This window comes from Anas acuta, chromosome 5 (assembly GCF_963932015.1).
Source record: "Anas acuta chromosome 5, bAnaAcu1.1, whole genome shotgun sequence".
Classification (NCBI taxonomy): domain Eukaryota; kingdom Metazoa; phylum Chordata; class Aves; order Anseriformes; family Anatidae; genus Anas; species Anas acuta.
Genome location: NC_088983.1, coordinates 54,319,591 through 54,340,468, shown reverse-complemented (window position 1 = coordinate 54,340,468; position 20,878 = coordinate 54,319,591). Strand labels below are relative to the sequence as shown.

Genomic DNA, 20,878 nt, shown 5'->3' with positions numbered 1-20,878 from the left:
CCCATGTCTTCATTATTCTCTTTTATTACATCTCATCATAGGTATTTTAAAATAAAAAGTTTTGTTTCTAACCAAAGGTAGAGCTCAGGGACAGCACTGTTTCCATGAAACACCTTGCAAAGTGTGACCATCAGAACTGAAAACCAAAACAGGGAACATGAACGTAGACCATTTCCAGCTTTTTTTTTTTTTTCCTGGAGCAGAATCCTACCCTTTTAATGATCGATTTGGTGCACCGTTAAAGTTCTGTGTGTTGAGAGATACCTAGATGATTTTAATGTGCAGTGACCATTTGGTTCACCACCACCAAGCTGAAATGCAGCACCCTGTAAAGTTCTGTTTAGCATTCATTTGAGATAACATTTCAGGTTTTACATTTAAAAGACCTATTTGTAAAAGAAAACAATTACCAAAAGAAAGGTATCAATTAGTGTCAAAAAAGTTGGGGAAGAAAAGACTTGTGGAAGCTAGAAAATTGCACGTGCACTTCTTGTTTAATCTTTTTATATCTGTGCTAATAACCTTATAAAAATAACACCAGATTTTATTTTGCCCTTAAAATTTGACAAGCCGTTCTCAAACTTCAAGTGAACACAGCATAGCGTGCACACAGAGGAGCTGCTAAAACCAATTAATCTCAGGGAGTTTACCAGCTGAAATGGTCTAAAACTTCATGAAAGCAATCTGACTTTCTACTGAAACTAACAGTCTCAGGCTCTAAAGCACAAATTCCAATGGTAAATTCTTTATCTGCACAAATTTTGCTCCGAGACTCTTCAGTTACTGTTTGGAGTCACTGAATAGAGCAGTCCCACAACTGTATTAAGTTGCAAAACGCTTGACTGGTGGAACTTGTTTTTTGGCCATTGTTCAAAACAATTGTTCCTATGTCATTACACAGCCTCGGGGTGAGGTGATAAATCAGTGCAAGGCACTGCCTTTGACCCAAATGCTGGATGAACACCACCTCACAGCTAGCTCTGAAGAATCTAGCTCGAATGCTCCGACCAGCTACCAACCCTTATTTCCTGGGTTCATCAGCCACAAACCATATTTTTGGCCTCTCCACCCTTTAGCTGCTGCTGTCACCTCTTTACTGCTCTATCCGAAGCCCTCCTGTGTGGAGGAGCCCAGAGCAGCCCTACACTGGGTGCACAACGCATCCTTGTGCTGCTGGGACATCGCCCTGCAGCTGGTGGCACATTTACCTCCCTGCTTCCAAGGCACTCAGCATATCCATGCAACTCCATTGCCTCTAGCTGATTTAAAGCAGTGAAAACTGGCAAGAAAAACAGTTTATGCGCATCGCAGTAAGATAAGTCTTACTCATTATCATGTAAAGAGTATGCTTTGGTTGTTATGCCTTTGTTTCCAAGACAGCAAAAAGGGCTGAGAAGTCATCCAATTTAAGTCAGAAAACTGTGTTTGTGCACAGAATCTCTGCTGTTCTCAAGAAATCCTGTGAAGCACACACATGTCCCAGCGATGAACCAACAGGATGCCCACTGGACAAGTCAATGCTGCCGAGGGCACTGCAGTGGCTGGCCCAGCTCCCTGCGCTCCCCCTTGCTGGCAGCCACGTTGAAGGAGCGAGGAGTTAACTGGCAAACACCACGGGGACCTGCAGGTGCAGATCACAGCCACAGCGTGCCCTTCTTTCCATATCGGCCATGGTTCAGCCTGCCGGGAGCTGCCTGAGCCCCCAGAGCTGCGCTGAGACACTGGGGGCCCCGAGTGCCTCCCCGAGAGCAGGGCTCACCTCGCCCACTGCAGATAACCACGAGATCACATCGCCTCCCAGCTCAAAGGCACTATTTGAGTCATGTCTTGGAGAAGGGGTGGCACTTACTGAAAGCACGAAATGTGCTTTCTGACACAGATCTCCCATCTGATAGTCCCCTCCGTACTGAATGGAGCTGGTGAGGGCTGAGTGGATCACAAGCAGCTACTGTTACCTGGCAGTCTGCTTCGGGAAACAAAGGAAAGATTCATGGCTCCAAAACAAAATCAAAACGGGCTGCCTGAGCACAAAGCAGGAGAAGGAGAGATTAGCTAAATTCTTAGAGGACTGACGTAACTAAACAGGGGAAGGAAGGGAACGGAGGATAGCGTGGAAACAAAAACATGCAACGGGGATTTAAATTCCCTGCTGCTGAGTGGGCCCTGGAGAGCTGCCCCTGGCTGGCCCACCTGCTGGGGAACCCCTGTGGCCACCGACCCAGGGCCAGGGCCACCAGCCTGGGGCCAGGGGCCACCAGCCCAGGGCCAGAGCCACCACTTCCCCGGGGCTGCAGCAGCACAGGGGCCCCAGATCGGAGAGGTGCCTGCTGCGTGCACACCCACACAGCCCACACCTCCAGCGGCTGGCAGGCAGAAGATGGCTCCTTCGCCTCCCAGCCTGGTTTGAATTCCTCCCGCCTCTGTGCTCCAGCAGTAAGAAACGCGAATGTGAATCTTTTCAGGTCCGCACACGGTAATCCTGGAAACACGCAGGCATGAAATGAAGCACTGATCTCTCCGCATGAAGACTTGGGGTAATTTACAGTCACTGTTGAAGCTCTTCATTATTCAAAATACACCGTAAAGCTCCTACATAAATCACTCAAGGCAAAAACCTGTGCACAGGAAACAGATTGCACATGCGAGAGAAAACTGCTCCTCTTCCACCCGGCAGCATCGCTGGCAGCTAAGCTCAGGGGTAGGAAGCAGGCAGAACTTACCGCTGCTCTCCCATCGGAAAAGGAGAAAGACACAAAATCTGTCGCTCTGAAAGTATTACAGCCTGCTGGCGTCTCTCTTAAAATGCAGCTGAACTTGGCAATAAAAGGTGTCAATTTGATCACAGAGCATAGCACCATCCCTCAGGAAGCTACATCGCTGAAAAATGACTAGCGTTATCATGCCAGCAACTTCGTGGAAAAAAAAACACCAGACACATAATCAAGTGAAATGTTTCATTCTTTGTAATGTGGAGTTGTGTGCACTGAAGATGTCAGCTACGACTATTACTGGAGGCAGTTTTTTTGTTGTATTTTTTTTTCCAGCAGAACTGCAACATCCGAACTAGTACCAATGAATCCCGGTTTACGTCCGGCTTTAACATTAGGCTTCTTTGAAAGAAGCTGCAAAAAGGAAAACCATCTTATAACTTTACTCAGACAAAGGGTTTATCAGGAAGCCATCACAAATTTGCACAGGAGTGAGAATCAGGACTGCACAGTATGCCCTGAAATGCAAGTGCACTCAGTGCTGTGATAATGGCCAGAAACAGCCTCACCCGCCCCTTTGTTTCAGTGAAGAGTGAGCTCGTTCTCGCAGAGAGATTCTTCTTTTGCACAGAGAGCAAGCAAAGTGTTAAAATACAACAAAGCCCCCTGGTTTTCTGAGGCTACAAGTCTGTAATCCTAGTGGAAAGACACCCGGTTAGACTGCAACCTATTAATGCTCATAATTAGTCAATAAACCTCACAAAATTCTGAATTAAAGCCAGAAAAAACAAACGCAGTACTAGCTGTCAGCTCTCACATATGGACTCTACTATTATTTTATTAAAATATTTGTAACCTAATAAAATATATTGATTTCATGGATTCAGCAAGTCAGATGAAACATACATAATGCAGAGGGAAAACTCACATTTGCTGCATACTCTAACATGCTTTCATTGCTGCCGGATTTTAAATACTAGACCTACTTACACAAAGCTGTAACACAGCAGGCAGTCCAAGCTTTCAAAAGTGCAGAAAACATCTTACCTTGCGATATTCCTAGGCCAAAGCACTTCTCCACCTTGCTGCCCATGAAGAATTCCAGAAAAGGGGCTTAGATTTATTTTGCAGGTTGATACCTTCATTAGGCTACCATCCAACACTCCGCTGAATAAAAACAACTCGACTGTCTAGGAACAGGCTTTAAAAAGTTGGAGGAAAGTTGTTTTTTCAGCAGAGCACTCAACATGCAGCAGCTCCAAAAGACACTGGCAAGTAAAGCCTAGCTAGAAGGTGATCATCAGAAACTTCCCCCAGAAAGAAATCTGATCCCTCAACAAAATTAACCTCTGAAGTGCTGAAAAAGTGAGAGGTCAAGACTTTCTGCTGGTACTAGGTCAACTGTGAAAAGCTGTAACCTGATGGCAGTAAAACAGGCAGACTGGGTGCCTCCAGATCACATACCGTAACATATGAAGTAAAAGCTCATGTCAGCAACCCTGTACTTGGAGGTACTAAATGACAGTATTTGATCTCAGCTCAAAGCCTACAATCTGTGAAAGCGTATTTCCTACTCTGTTTTTATAGTCTCACAGACCGATTCAACAATGTGACTGCTAAAATAACTATAATTTTTTTTACGAGAATGTAGCAGCATAAAAACAGAAGACATGCTTCAAATGCTTTAACATAAAATATTTGGAATACTGGTAAAATACAAATTTTACCAATCTACAAACACAGGAAACATTTTCAATACAAATCCCCTGGTATCCACAACCTTATGAACCTGGGACAAGATATGTAAGATTTCTCTGATTAGGGATTAAATACACTAATCCTTATTTACAGATGTAAAGCAATAGACTTATCACTTTCCTTTATTTCAAGTAGAATAGAGATAAGTATTTATAAATACTTGGTTGATAAAAATTTATGGTTGCTAGCATTTAAAACTCTAATTTTAGCCTAATAAAAATACTTCCTGGCAGTATTCTTCCCAGATCTATACTTCTTGCCATATATGAGGGTGTTTTATTTTTTTTTTTTTCTAATATGGGAAACAATGCAAGTCCCATTTACTGTGGGTAGCAGTGCTCAGAGGCACTAATTACCCTTATGCCCAAATGCTGCACAAATGTAATGTATAAACACTAGAAAACTTGTAAGACAGAACTGAAAAGCTGATTGCTTCCAATCCATGAAGGCTCACCATTCATAGGGTCTCTGGCATGCTAATTGGCTCCGTGCAGGGGGGAGAATCTTCAGGCAAAGAGCAGGAAATGTGCCCCCAAAATACCCCCAAAACTGTACATCCTAGAAACACGAGAGAAAAGGTGATAGTCATGTAGATGATGCCAAACACAGTGGTGCTTGGTAGCCATGAATTTGGGAATGGAAGACAGCACTGTAACTTGGTGTAGAAGGGACCAGGGAGCCCAAGGATGGACAGAGAATCAAGGGATGGGTTCAAGATCCCTGCGAGCAGAAGGGGGCAGGTGGGTGAAACAGCAGAAATACACATATGAAGAGACTGGGGACAAAAGGTGGAATAGGGATACTCAGGTTAGGAGCATGGTCCAGGAAGGTGGTCTGAGACCAAAAAGAGAGATCTGTCAGCCTCCTTGGTGAGGAAGTAAGATGAACTTGACAAACAGTTTAAAAACAGGGAATTGGACTGCAAAATGGAGAGAACAAATTAGGAAATATTGCACAGGGAGAAGGGATTAAATGCAAGGAAAAAACCTTAAACTTTTATCGTATTTTCTTACTTCAAGGGGGGGACACACAAAAAATTTGACTCTTGCTGAAGTTTATACAGTTACTAACATTGACTAACTCACTGACTTCCAGCTACAAGGGAATATGCAAGTCCACTCCCGTTATTACAGAAGGACTTGTTCACCAAGCAAGAAATGGCACTACTAATCCAACCGGGGTAGGTTTCCGTTGTCCAGGTTACTGATGAGCAAGTGCGTCATGAAAAGGAGATGGGCAGCCGTTCAGATGCAGGAAGCGGAGAAGACAATACCGGGCTGTATTCTTAGCCTTACCTCAAGAAAACCCTCAATCATGCAGCCTGAAGCCAAAAAGAAGAGAGGGAAAGAGTCGGCAGCAGTCAGCCCTACCAATGTATTTATTAACTCTGCCATGCGCCTCAACTAAGAGGCGCGTTTTAGCATAATGCTGTACTTCTGGTTGAAAGAGTTAAAATGCAAGTACTCAAAGGTTATAAAATAAAGACTTTGTGGAGAAATTCTTCTGCCAAAACCTTCAAATAAATGAGTTGCCGTCTGAGCTTGCCTTTCTATTCTGGAGTCTATATTTTAGTGGCCATGGTGTTACTATAGCAACAAAGAAGACTGGTAATTTAGGGGCTGGTGGATGTGACAACTTGCAATTTAGAACAATGCTAATAATAAAAGTGGCTTGGGAAAAGCATCATTTAACACCAATGTTTGTGTTTTAAAATGAAAAAAGGCTGTTCATTTAATATCTTCTTGCAGCTGGACTATTATCTATATTAAGTTAGTCTAGTGGTGAATAAAAGATAGAAACATGACTCTTAGGCTTTTTGGTATGCCTGCATCTTAAGAGTGAAATCACTCCAGCCCCTTCACCGCGTGTACGTGTAAAAATGCAAAGCTACAGATGTCATTAGCTTTGTTGAAGATTAGACAAGAATCACGTAGCTTTTTAAAACAAAAGTATTTATTATCCGTAATAAAAGCGAGGGTAAATATACTCACGGACTATTACTAATCCTTTCTTGCCTCTGCTGAGTTTAAGGGGACTCAAAGATATTCTTTATTAACAAATCTGTTCATGCACTTTTCCTCATTCATTATTGTAATCAAAGAATAGTTACTAGAAATAACTCTTAGATATTACAGATACTTAAGAGAATCCCAACTGGAATAACAAAGCTTTCTTCTGACTTCTAACATCCTTCCTGTCTTGACCAAAAAAGCTCCCTCAAACTTGATGCAACTGACCTGTGGTAATGGTAAGTAAGAATAGCGAGAAATGTTCTAATTCCTACAATAATCATATCTGAAATGGTCATCTAGGGAAAAAAAGCATTGGAACATCCCATCAGTTAAATCATGAGCTCCAAATAAAAACAAAATCACAAGATTAAGGTACAGTGTTACTCTCTATACACTAATCTACAGCCCCATTGTCTTTCTTTTTCCTGGCAGCCTTTACACTGCAAAGGAGGAGGGATTTTGCAACATAATACCCATAACGCTAAATACAGAGGGATATTTCCAGATGAATTTTACATGTAGTAATAATCATAGTTTTATGGGTCAGGAAGTTCAGAAGATTAGTGCGTTATGGCTGCAGTTTATAAAAGCGTTTATGTTAGAACTTTTGCATAGCAATCGGGTGAGATAAGCTGTGAACAGCTTTACATTAACTTCTTTTATGGTAGTTAAAGTTTGAGAGAAGTAAAGAGACCCCAGGTATTAATTTACCTAAAGAACAGCTGCTTCGAAAAGGCTGCAAAGTGTCCTAATGCTCAGTGTAATAAAATCATTGCGCCTCCAATTGCTCGTTCATTCTTTCCACAATTGTGTGCTGGTCTCCTTTAACATAAGTAAGAATCACGTTCATGGTCTGAACGGAGCTAAAACTGCATGCAGATTTTTTGCTGCATACTTATGAAAGAAATCTACTCTTTGATTTTGATTTTAAAAGGCCTAAAACCATGATTACAGGTTTGCATTTTAGGTTCAAGCAGCACGAATCTTGGTTCATTTCAAGCTCTCCCTTGGAGAACACCAAAATGCCTGAAAATGAGGTTTTCCTGCAACATGTTAACTTCCTCTATATTTTTTTCTCATTAGCTGAGATCTACCAGTTAGGAGCTTATAAAATGTCTGCATTTGATGACTGCCATGACTGTAAAAGAAATGCAGGCAGTGTAGACTGTAAAGACATTGCACTTCACGGTCTTTCTAAGCTGTTTTATAATGTGTGGTACAAAGCGTCTACCACATTTCACCCTGGAAAGGACACCATTACAACTGGGTAAACTAATGTCTTAAAATAATCTCAATTTTTTTTTTTTTTTCTTTTTTGAGTTTTTTTTTTTCTTTCCTCCTAAAGAACACCAAGATGGTTTGAGTGAGGAAAAAATAAAATCGTAAAGCCAAAACATATTCTGAAGAGACTTAGACATGCGTTTGAAGGCTCTTCTATTTTATGCGCTCAAGTTAATATATACATACTTCTTCAAGTATTCTTATTGTCCAAAGATATGAATGAGAAAATAAAAGCAAGAACACAGCAACACTGCTGCACCTTTACAACTATTACGCATCGGACAATTGGACTAAAATTTTATGTATGAACATAATCAATGTATGCTTTGTGTCAAAGTAAAATCCAGAAGAACACTGGAATCAGTGTAATCCATCAGTAAGAAAAATTGTAGTCAATATTCCCTAGCTGCTACAGTCCTGTGAAGTTGTGGTTTTTCATTGTGGTTCTAAAGGGAGCTTGGAAGGCAGGAGAATTAGATCTGCGAAAATTAAGATCCATTTTTTTAATTCCCCTCATTCTGCTGAACGAAAGAGGCCCCAAAGTTTGTGGACTGATGGAGTACATATGCTACAAATACTCTTCTTCACATTCTTAAACCTCAAGGTTAAGAATCCTCTCATCTTAGAGAGTTCTTACAGAGCTATAATTATGGTGGTACTCTGGATTTATTATTTATAGGTAAACAGATGAAGCATGGAATACTTGAGGATTTCATTAACATTACTCATATAGGTAGTGCTGTATGGAGGAAAATAAAAAGGAATCATCAGCAAGCACTACTGCAAGGGTACACGTGCGATACACAGGAACTGACCAATTATACCCATAGGGAAATGTGGTGACATTTTGCTAGTCCCAAGCCAATGTGAAGCCAAGTCCCTTGTCATTCCAGACAACAGCAAAATTTCACTTGAGTAAAAGCATAGGGATTTCAGCCCTGAAAAGGCTGCACACGCAGAAAAGCCAAATATGGAAGAAGATTAATTACTTGGAACGTGATTAATGATTATTGCACTGATAATGTGTTACGCATACGGTAAACATAGCATAAGGTAGACTGAGCATCAAATATCTAGAAACTTCCTTTCACTGACCAACTGTTCAAGAAAATCACAGCTTCCACCAAAAGTGACATGCGTGTCTGATGGAGATGAAAAGATAGATTGTGTATGTGCAATATGTGATAAAATTGGGTTTATAACATTTTGTATGTACTTAAAAGATTGTTTAAAAACGCCCATAGCCTACATGGAGCGCTTGTGTTGACACAAGTGCGAGGCATGCTTTTTCCTATGCCCACTTCAAATGAATAAGCACAAAAGAGTGAATAAGCACAAATGGCTACTTTCTAGTGGCAGTAGAGAAAGAAAAAGGCAGGCAACTGGAGATAATCCAATAAAAACCTAAGGATGCTGAGCAGTGATGCAGCTTGCATGCTATTAACAGAAAGGAATTGCAAATTACAGGGCAAATTACTTGTAAATATGAATATTCTATAAAAAATGAAAGAAATCTGATCTTAAAATGCAAACAACCTACTTAAAGAAACAAAGGAATTAAATGCTATTCACACTGTTCTAAATGCATTTTCTTTGCATCCTTCTCCAAACCATAAAAATTAGTCCCCTCTACAAAGAATATAACACTGTGAATCACAGATTTTGCATATGTGCCATTGGGTACTGAAAAAAGTTAAATTGTTCTTATCAAAACTGCTGAAGAGAGTAACACGTTACTTCCACATCGTTACAAGTCTTCCCTGTCATCAGCATTTGCTAAGATTTTAGGCTTGATCCCTAACATATGAAGTTATAAAAATAGTGCAGCTGGCATGATTGCGCTCTTCTCAGGAATCTGAAAAAACACTTTGAGATGGATACACGTCAGAGGTTCCCATATGATTTATGGTTTGTTTTCTGAGCTTTCTAGTGTAATGCCTTCGCCAACAAGTGATACTGTAGAGAACAGAATCACCAGACATGAAAGAAGCTATAATCTATAATACCCATAATCTAGGTGCCATATACTTTATGGCTATAATGAGGTACGGAAGGACCCAGAAAGAGATAAAGTTTGAATCACCAGCTCTTTGCCTTTCAGGCGGTCAGAACAGAGGACAACGTCAGAGGATGAAGTCAGGCCCAAGAAGAATATGCCATGTGTGACACCTACAGAACTACTCTAAAATAATGCTTTTTGAACAAACAGCCCTCCAGTTGTTGCAATCTGGTTTTGAAGAATCCTGTAAAACTTAATTTAATTTTCTCCCACATCCCCCCCCTTCCAATAATACTGAAATCTTAATCAATAGCAGTCATTAACCATCTCTTGGCATATTCCATAAAAGCACTGCTGTCCACCACCTGCATCTCAGTCAACTCCATTTCAGTTATGATCAATACAGTTTGCTCATCTTACTTGCTTTGGCCTCCTCCTAATCTGTACATTTACAGTAGTTTATTGTTGCTGTGGCCGTCAAAAAGCTAATACATCCCACTAGAGAAGTAAACTCATTTATTCTAATTAAAGTAGAACAATTAAATCAAGCTAGCATCGTTATAGCTTGATCTTTAGTGCTTGTAAATCCTCCGTATTACTGAGTCTACAAATATTCAAACCACATGAACGCTTCAACAGAGTAATAAGCAAAGAACAAAGATGCAAACTCTCAACTTCAACAAAAATTAATTTTGAAAGTCCATCTGCATTCTTCTAATAAAACAAAGGTACATCACTCATACAACGCGAGGATGTTCCAAAGATCGTACCTGAGCCAAAAGACTTGCCTCTTGCTCAGACTATCTTATAAAAATCTTTCCTCTGTTTTGAGCACACTTTCCCACGTGAATTGCTTTTGTCTTATTCCTGCTACCGCTGCCTGTCAAATATACTAACCTGCCATTTCCAAATTCACAATAGACTATTAATGTAGTACCAATTTGCAGATATTTCTCATGCCTGCCATTGTTTTCTCTGTCTGGTGAAGAAAACTATTGAATTTTCTTTACATTTATAATCCTTCTAACATAAAAGGTAACTGACACTGCTTACCCACAAGACAGCAGCTCATACTACTGGGCACTTTTAAACAAAAGGCTTTCCTAGCTTTGTATTTTCTGGTTTTGTGAATAAATGCAGACAACTCCTAGGCATTCGGTATTTTTGCTCATTCAGAGAGAGAAACTCTTAATTAAACTGTAAGAAAACTCTGATCTTGTCCGATAAAGTAAATAAATAATACATGAAAAACGCAGCTGATCAGAAGTACGCCCTACATGAAAATCTTTTATTGTCTCATAAACATGCTGCAATCAGAACTTCTGATCTTTTCTAAGCCCCAATAAAATGACAGCTTTACTTGGGAATCCTAATGGTCCTACAGATCGGATATTGCTGCATGTTTCAGGTAGTGAACATATCGGCTTTGTGGGAGCTTGACTGAAGGAATCTTCAGCCCACAGAGCTGCTCTTAACACAAGGTCAGCATGTCTGTAGCAACGTCAGGAAAAAGAAAACTTGTTTTCAATTGCTCCAAATTCTTCACTCACACAGAAAACCTTCTCTTTGCAAACAGTGCAAGCCTGTAAGGGTGAAATGTCCTGCTAGTATTCCACCAGAAGGACAAGATGATCGTCAACCCTGCCAGGTCACTGCCAGAGAAACCTGTGCCCTTTCCCAGGAGCCCAGCAGGAGCTCCCTCAGGATAAGGGCAGTGACCAAGAGCTTGTTTGTGAGGTACATATGGTTTTGTCTCCACAGCAAGCTATTTGGAGTAGGAATTACTACTAGCACACAGCTGGGCAAGTTCAGCTGACAGCTTCTGGACAGGGGATGAAGGCCAATGCAGTGGGGTACTGCAATGCAGAAGAGAAGCAGGTTTGAGAGTCAAGAGGATTCACAAAAGGAACAGCCAAGTGAAACGGGTGTAAAAACCAGGCTGGTGTAACAACACCTCCTGCAGATCCACGTGCTCAGCAACCTCAGTCACAGCTCAGAGTAAGCCCATTATTAAAACCATCAATTTCTTTCTGGAAGAGCAAATCCTTTTAATTGCTGTAGATACTAGGATAACTATAAAGCAGGCAGAATGAGCTGTAATGGGACGTGAGAACACCAATGGCAATAACAACTGAATATTGATGTGAGGAGCTATTGCATTTAACAGTTATTTTCTTTTGAAAGTGAACTACTAATTCCAAACATCTGTGCCTCATAGGGAAGAGATTATCTGATACCTGATATCGTTATCTGATACCTGAAAAATTAATCTGATAATTACTTGTAAATTATATTCATACAGTTTCTTAACAGGTAAATATTTCTACTATATGCTTTCTGAACTACATAAAATATTTAGTCTGGAATGCCAGATGACAACTCTTAGATATTTTCCCAAGATACTGTAGGTTGTTTGTTTTTTTTTTTTTTTTTTTTTTTTTTTTTTTAATTTCACTGCCAGTAATAAGCTATATTCAGAGCTCAGTGGTGTCAGAATACTACCAGGAAAAGTAGCACAGCTACAAATATAGAAGGCTTACAGTGTGTTACGTAGCATGGTTCAGAGATCCCTGAACTGCTGCGGCATTATGCTTTACAGACACATGTCTGAAGACACTCATGTGGGTCTGGATGCAGTGCAAATTCAGCACAACAGTCAACTTCAGCTATCACATTATTACATTTTATAGGGCACCATTCATTCCTACCATTAGGCCCTCACAGTCTATGGGCCAATTCCTACCCATCCATTTTAGTCAGTAGGTCAGGAGGACAAGTGGAAACGATCTTTCAATTAGACATGATGAAATGAGAACCACTAGGCACCCACCAGATGTGTGGGAAAAGAGGGGAGAAAAGAATGAATATGTTTTGCTGCCCTCCAGACACAGTTCATTAGAAGTCCAGTCTTCCTAAGGGGTCAGAAACGCTACGATCAGAAGACGCAAAGCACTGCTCTATCACAATCATGGCTCTGATTCAAATGAATTCAACGCTTTTTCCAGGAGTAACTTTGTTCTGCAAGACTTCATGTCAGCGCAGGTACAGTCTGCCCACAGCACTCTGCCTCTTCACAGCACCAGGTATCACCTGTACTCCCACGACTGGCATCAAGTGGGTATAAAACCACTGAGCTTCGTTCTCTAATCTAAAGGCACAGCGATGTACCTATTCTTGATTTGGATGAAATTTGTGCAACTGACAAGACCCAGCACTAGTTGCACAAGTATGCACCAGCTAATTATACAACGGTGGGTTAATTATCATCATGCATTGCTGCATTATCATACATTCATGCTCTCTCATTTCATTTTATTTTCATTATAATCGAGTGTCATGACAGATGTTGTCAGTGCCAGAGGTGACCCTGATCTTGGGCTCCTCCCATAAACATTACAGATGTGTAGTTATCTCCAGTGGGTATCCAGCTCAGTACGCCACTGTTCATTGCATTAGCTATCCATTTGCACTCTAGAACTTTGCAATATTCATTAATGCGATGCCTCATTTTACAAATGAAAATGCTAAGAAAAAAAAAACAAAACTCAAGATGTGCATTATTGGCTATGTGCACAGTGTAATTAACACGCATATAATCTGTATGCAAATCATGTTATTGAAAATACTGACTATTAGCATAACAAGCGCTTATTATTTATTGAGATGCAACTCAAGCAGGCATCCTGCTGGGGTTTAACATCCTTTCTTTAAACAGCACCATCTTTTCTTTCTTCATTTACTCATTCTTCTCTCCGCTTGATGATTAACAGCACAGAAAACAGGGAGACTCCCTTCTGTGCCTTTGTTTAAAGTGGGAAATCTTGTGTGTTTAATTGCCCTCAAGCATCTGATCCAGTTCAAAGCTCAGTGGAGCCTCTCCGACAGTGCTACCCCCCCCTCCACCATCATCACTGAACTGCAGGCTGTTTAAATGATGCGTTAATATATGCAACATCACCTAAATCATCTCTCTCCAGTTCTTAAGCAACAACAACTTAAAATCAGATCACCTTTTTTTCTCTTTTTTTTTTTTTTTTCTTTCCCCCTTTCCTTTTCGGGGGGGGAGACAAAATAGGAACTGGGAGAAAACAAAAGCTCAACTGTGTAAAGTCATAAACATTTTTAACACCGTGCCACTCTTCTCACATCGTATTTCAGATGAATTCTACTTTTAATCATGCCAGCAGCTTAACCTTTTAATCATTTCAGCAACAAAATGTAACAGGAAAGCACATTTCTACGTTTTCCATAGGACTGAGCAAAGGTTTCTTGCTTGATCCGTTCTGTTTGCTCTCTGCAGAAAAGGTCTGCATCATTGATGCTGTTTCCTCACTCCACTCCCTAGCCAGCAAAAGTCCTGAGGCTCCAGGATCTCTGCACGATTGTATAACCTTTCAGAGCATTTCTGCAACAGCAAAAATTGCAAAACCATTCTCCTTGCCCAGTAATTCCTTCCCCAGCCCCAGCCCTGCTGGGCTTTGCGCTGCGTGTTTGTTCTCTCCGAGGCTACGCCCTCTGCTTTAGAGATGGCTGTGTTACAGTGATGAAATAATTATCGGGGGGGAATGATTTCAATTATTTATCATTTTGCCAAAATTGAGATGTTTTGCCTGAAGTTTTCCAAGCTGCATGCCAACCTAAGGATGGACTTTGATCTCAGTAAAAACAGCACAATAATTTCCGAGAATATCCATGATTTCTGCTATTAAATTATACATCGATCTTCCCTGAGAATCCCCGATCCTATGAGATATATGCATATTTTATTCTGGAGAGCTCTGGAGAACAGGGACGATAAGTCAAGAAAAAAGCCAGGACTGTATGTGGAGAGTAGCTGGAAACCAAAAAAGGAAAGGGAAAACAAAACTAGACAGAAACTCTGGAGTCAAAGGCAGGAGGGCAGGATGCACAAAAGCAACAGAGCTATGATAAAAAAAAAAAACTCAGGTGGGTCTGACGAAGGAAAAAATAGGGCAAGGACACGTTGGAAGGGAAACATCAGAACTGAAGTTGAATGTAAATACATATTTTGTTATATCCTTTCATGTTAGGATGCTGGATGCCTTTTTTTTTTTTTTTCAATATTTCCCATTGGACTGCAGAAGACAAGAAGACAGACCTGCAGAGGTACATCACTGCTCTACAACGAGTGCTGTTACTTAGGGAATCCTCAATTCCTTTTTGCAGCAAATGGACTTTGCATAGCCTCAATTTGCCATTAACACACTTTTTCAAAGGCCTAAATTGTTCCCTGTCCTTTTTTTTTTTTTTTTCTTTTGGCTGCAGAGAAGTTTGCTACCTTCTAACCCAACCGAGCACCTTTACAGCACAGTGGCAACATAAGAGGAGCTTAAAGCAGTAACTGTAATCCACTCAAGAATTTATTTTGTTAAAGAGAGGTTTGCAAGCACTGTCTTTCCCCTTATACTTGGGCAAGCTAAACACTACAGCTCTCACGCTGCTATTTCTGCTACTGCTGCAGTGTTGTTTTCAAGATGGCTTGGATCTTTTCAATTAAATATCATAAAATATTCTGTTCATTTATAAAAAAAAAATGCAACTCTTCATAAAACTAAGACGACTCCCTTGGACCCTTTGCTAATTTTCATAGCTAAATCATCAAGGGGAGATGTGGGAGTTCAAGGACTTCAAGCTTAATTCTTTCCATCCCGCTTCTATTATCTGTTAGCTCCAGAATAGCCAAGAGTCCAATTAACACCTTCCAGTATCTTATGCTTAAACAATTTCATTTCCAGCAAATAATTTGGCAGGAGAGACAGAGATAATGAAACATTCTTAGAGAAATGACTCAAACAGAGGAGGCCAAAACTACAATTCCTGCTGCAGTCCGACACAGGAGAGACCCCAGTTTGACTTTTTACCTTAGAAACTTAATCGCTGCATTACTACTCTGTAACAGATCTCTCTGCAGTTTTCTGAGGAGGGAAAGTAAACAAACAAAAATATAACTTGCTCTTTTCCATGGCAATAATAAAGCGAAAATAATTTTAAATAAGCCTCTCATCTGTCTGTCCCATTTGACCACTAGCAGAACGTGGCCATCTTGTTAAGGCTGAGCTGTCAAATGGTGCTTCACGTGGCTATCAGAGATTTAACAAACTAATACTGATAAAGACCACTCTATTTTAGTGAATTCCCCTGGAATGAAGGAGTGGTCATTGGTATCTTTGTTTAGAGAACTTAACAAAGCAAACTGCACAAAGGATGATGAAAGGAGAGAAATCAATAGATGCATCAAAAAAATCCATACTGCTAGTTTGATTATTGCATTCACGTTTTGCATCACAACAGGCACACCTAACAAACTAAGAGGGAAGTCCTTGCCTTCAGTATTAATCATCAAATAAACAAGGGTTCCTCTGGAAAACACTGCGTCAGTTATCCATACCACATCCCCTTTAATGTGTGATTGCACTTTGGTTCGTATGGATTTAAAAGATCCGAAGTGTAGACTTCCCAGACTAGTTTGCAAAGTAAGTGCCAGTAAGTGCCAGAGTTTCTCCTCATCATTACTCTGCATTTTTCTTGCATCTCTTGAATCCACTGTACTTATTATAACTACATTTCACTACAATTAATGAAAACGTTCATAGAAAATTCCTCTCCTCCCATGATTCCACACACCTGTGCTTAGCCAAGTAGTAAGTTAACTTGGACTCTCATTTTTCAGTTTCTAAAATAATCTGTTGCTCCTAAATGATTTGATGACTCTTACATTGTTATAATGAGCTTAACTGCATCACCATATATTGCAAGCTCCTTCATTCCAATACTGTTCAAATCTAGAAGTGAACTCATAAAAACAGGTTTCCTAAAAAGGAGAACGTATCCAAAGTGGAAAGCGACTTAAAGATTCAAACACGTTTTGTGGACAAAGTTGGATTTTAGTAATTCATCGAGGACAAAGACAGACACTTGTGACGAATGACCAGCGTTGAAAGTACAACACATTGCTTGGAACGAGAGAAATGGCTGTAAGACAAAATGATTTGGTAGTATGGAGGAGATGATGTAGGCAAAGTAAAATAACTGGTTCAAACATGACTGGAATTACAGAGGTGGAGAGAGCGATAGCGAGGGAAACATATGGTATGATTCACAGGCAAGAATGATTATTTTATCAGTCGCTTGTGTAGCTCATTACAGCTCATGTAAGGTCAGCCCATAAAACACGGTAGGAGAATTTTGCTAACTTGAGAAGTGGTCAGAAGATCTTGCAGAAATGAAACCAAATTCAAAGCCATGCTGTGGAAGACACCTGTTTCTACCCTTTGGTTGTTGGAAAGCATCCATTGATAAAAGGAATGTTGAGCAATCTCAAGTTATCATATGGCATACTTGCTTTTCATCTATACTAACAGAAATCTGGCTCAGTGCTACAATTAAAACTGAAGTTACACCAAAGAATTTCAACAGAAACTAGAGCACAGGAACACACATCCTGACTTCACTTCAAAATCACAATCTTCTGATTTCAGAAAACGTGTCTTTCTTTTGCATGCATATTTAAGACTCTATGGAATTTCTTGCCAGAACCTAATCCATCTCATGACTCCCTTTGGCTCAGAAATGCTCTCAAAGCACAAATAGATGGGTAAATTCTCTATTCAGGAGTAGCTAGAGAATCCACACAGTCGCAAAATATTGACTAAGTAGTGTATAATAAGGCTTTCCTTATTGAAATGATGAACATAACCTCTGTGAACTTCAGGTGGCACTGGATACTGGGATCTCTTTCCCAGGGACTCATATTGATATTTTTTCCTTTTCCCTCTCCTCTTTTTCCATAGGAAGTCACAGTTGTCTGGGGCATTTCTAGCTATTTCACTATTCCTTTAACCATGTATTCAAAACACATCCAGTTTTGCAAGTGCAACATTATGTTTCAATCGTCTCTGAAAATAAAAATGAAACCTTTGCATAAAAATGCAAATGAAACCAACCTATGTATGTGCATATCAGATAGAATCAAATAACATCAACAGTTTCAAAGAGATGTTTAAGGCATTAAGTCACGTTACGAAGAGTATTTCTAGTTGCAAGTTTCATAACAAGAATAAATCAATCTTGACAATCAACATGAAAGTGGGAATAAAACCTTTTGAACACTGAAGGTGGTTTGTTCATTTCCCCTAAACCAAAACGAATGAATTAGTTGATATATATATGAAAATGAACTTAAACTACCAACACAATCAGAGAAGATAAACTTTAAAGTTAAAAGTAGATCAAAAAGATAAAAACATTACTTGGGGCTGATGGCAGCACATGGCAACTCCACAGCAGCTGCTGAGCTGAGCCTTTGTCAGTTAAGAAAGAAAAAAAATCATGTAGTGAAAAAGAGCTGAATTCAGCCCTTGGACTTTGCCCAGGCAGTAATCAGGTTAACAGTGTTTAGCGCTGATCCTCTGGCTACTTATTGACCATATATACCTGGACATACATAAACATCGCCTCTAGCATGCTCGAGCCTGCTGAGGCTCGCTGTTCTAACTCTACACATGGGTTTTGCCCTGTTCCAATGCTACTTACATCAAATTAATTAGTCTCGAATTGCTGCCCTAAGTGTTAATAAAATTAGATGTTTTATTTTTAGTGCGAATAGCAAAAACTTTTAATAGTAAAACCAAATCATATACATTCTCATAATACTCCTGTTACAGCACAACGTAGCTCCAAGTGTTTCTAGTATAGAGCATGCAATTACTCACCCTGGCTAGATCCATATTTAACTGTATATACCTAAGCAATATGAGACTACCATGTGAAAGACTTAATGCCTGTTTATGTAACAGCAGAGAACCTTTAAACCCCATGCAGCTGCATTAACTAAGCCTCAGGACGCTGAATCTCAGCTCAGAAAAAGCAGGAGCAAAGTGACTACTTGTTCTGTGGAGTCTCAACTTCACTGTGAATCCTATTAGCTGTCATAAAAAGGTCACAAAGTCACCTTATCATACTGCTGGAAAATCCCTAAACCATGAGGAAGCTGAGGAATGGAGAAGAGCAGAGTAGGACTCAAAGATAAGGAGGCTACTGACCCCCAATACGGAGGAGTTTGCTGGCCACCAAGGAAGTTATCATGACACCAAGGAATGGCCCGATATAAATACAGTAGCTCCCAGAATGCAGGGCAGCAAAAATACAAGGATGCACTTTTGCCCCTGCCACTCCCTTGTCACTTCCCTTTTGCAAAACACAGTGCAAGCTCCTTGCCAGAACTGGAAAGCTCCTACAGTGGGGATGGACATTCAAATGATATGCTCCATACTCCTGAATTTCTACGCTTGTTAGCCTTCTGGCTTTCAAGAGTCACCCTGCAGCAGTGGAACAGCAAATGCTTTGTAGAGATGTACATGAGTAATGAGACATTCCCTTCATTATGAAAATATATGTTATAATTAGTAAACAATGTTTGTGTGAGGAGGGAAGAGCATGCACCTCTTCCTCAAGTGCCCTGGAAATAGGGAGTGAACCTTCCATTTAGCAGAACGCATCTTTGCCTTGATGAGTGCTAGGTCAGGCTCTCTTTCCTTTCTCTGGACATCAGTCAGCCCAAAGGTATCCCCATTACTTCATTAGCAAAGGGGCTGATACAGAGGGCTATTGGTACCAAACAACTTCAGTTAGCTGTCTGAACTGGGAGTAGTATTTCTCTATATAGGCAATGGATCCCTCAACACATCTGGATATCCCAAATTCCTTGCAGGCTTCCCACTGGTCATTTCAGAGGGTGTCCCCTCCCTTCACTGAGGGGGACATGACTTGGAATAAATGACTGAATAAAGCTAATTATTAGAGTAAAGAAAAAGAAACAAAAAGCCCCAGAAAGTCCTTGGAAGAGTATTCAGGAAGATAAAAGCATCATAAAATCAAACTCAAAATTTTGATATAACTTGTCGAACAATACAATTAAAGAAAACATTCACCCATTAAACAGAAAACTTAGATCCTACCTATTAACATTAATATTTTTATTAACACGTAAGCTAATACTAATAGCATATAATTATGGTCACAAAAGAACATGTAGCTACAGAAGAGGAGCAGAAATCCTATTTCAATGAAACAAAGTTATGGACAACTCCAAAGCGCCAAGAAACTATCTAAGGAGAAACAACAGAGAGAGACCAAAGGGAGACTCTTTGTGTTTTCAAGAGAGACATTCTGTAATATTTGAAAAAGTCACCAGTCTTGAAAATTGCTTTATAGCCACAATGAGCTTCCACACCAGTCTAACAGCCCCAAACTTGGATTCTTCTATTGGAGCCTGACAGCTGTCTGCTATTAGTTTTATCTATTCAATCTCCAAATCCCAAACTCAGAGGTTACTGGTGTAGGTCAGTTGTGAGACTATGTTGACTCTCTTGCCATTCGACATAGAAAACTAAATAACAAAGTCTGCACTATGTCAGCAAGCATTTCACATTCTTCGGTTTGTCATGCAAAGCACAAAAGACCCTGATACAGTTCAAAATGGTCTTTGTATCTACAATCTTGTTTACCCTTGGAATACAAGCTTAATTTCCCACATGCCTAAAGTATTTTAAAAGCCACTTTATACAACAGAAAAGACAGTGCTAATCTCTGGCAATGGAATCAGAAATATCAAGGAGTTCAGCAGAGGCTCTAAAGCAGCACTTAGATCAACTTTGTATTTAGACGCATAAAGTGGGTGCGTGTGGAAGGAAATGTCACTTGGAGAAAATCTCGTTCCAGTGGAGTAGGATCTTTATTTTGCCACGCCGTACACGCAAATCATTCTGCTGTTTAAATTAGGCAGTTTTTCTGTTTCCACAGAATCAGTATCTGCAGTTCTGGAAAAAGTAAGGTCCTTTCACTTGTATACACACAGCAGCACAGCTTTCAACGTGAAGTGACTGCTCACAGAGGAATCTATGGAATATATGAGCAAGAAGAGGGTCCTAATGTCCTTGGACATTTTGAGCTGCTCCCTTGAGGCACCTGCTGTCTTCCATTAGCTTTGTAGTGAACTTTAGCTCCAAACTTAATTTTAATTAAAAAACATTTTAATTAGATGCTAGAGCAGAGATGTAAATACCTCCTAATATATAAAGGAATGAGGAATCACAGTAACT

General features: G+C 40.1%; 1 protein-coding gene across 12 annotated transcripts in view; it reads right to left on the bottom strand.

Annotated features, from left to right (window-relative positions):
- NAV2 (neuron navigator 2) overlaps positions 1 to 20,878 on the bottom strand; it is a 419,946-nt gene that overhangs the window by 60,591 nt on the left and 338,477 nt on the right. Inside the window, exon 1 of one of the 12 annotated variants that reach the window (XM_068684887.1) lies at positions 3,756 to 3,989. The exons of the other annotated variants lie outside the window; for them this stretch is intronic. Within the exon in view, the coding sequence (XP_068540988.1) occupies positions 3,756 to 3,853 (98 nt within the window). The 5' untranslated portion in view covers positions 3,854 to 3,989. Of the gene's footprint in view, positions 1 to 3,755; positions 3,990 to 20,878 lie in introns of those variants that run through there. 12 annotated transcript variants of the gene reach the window in all.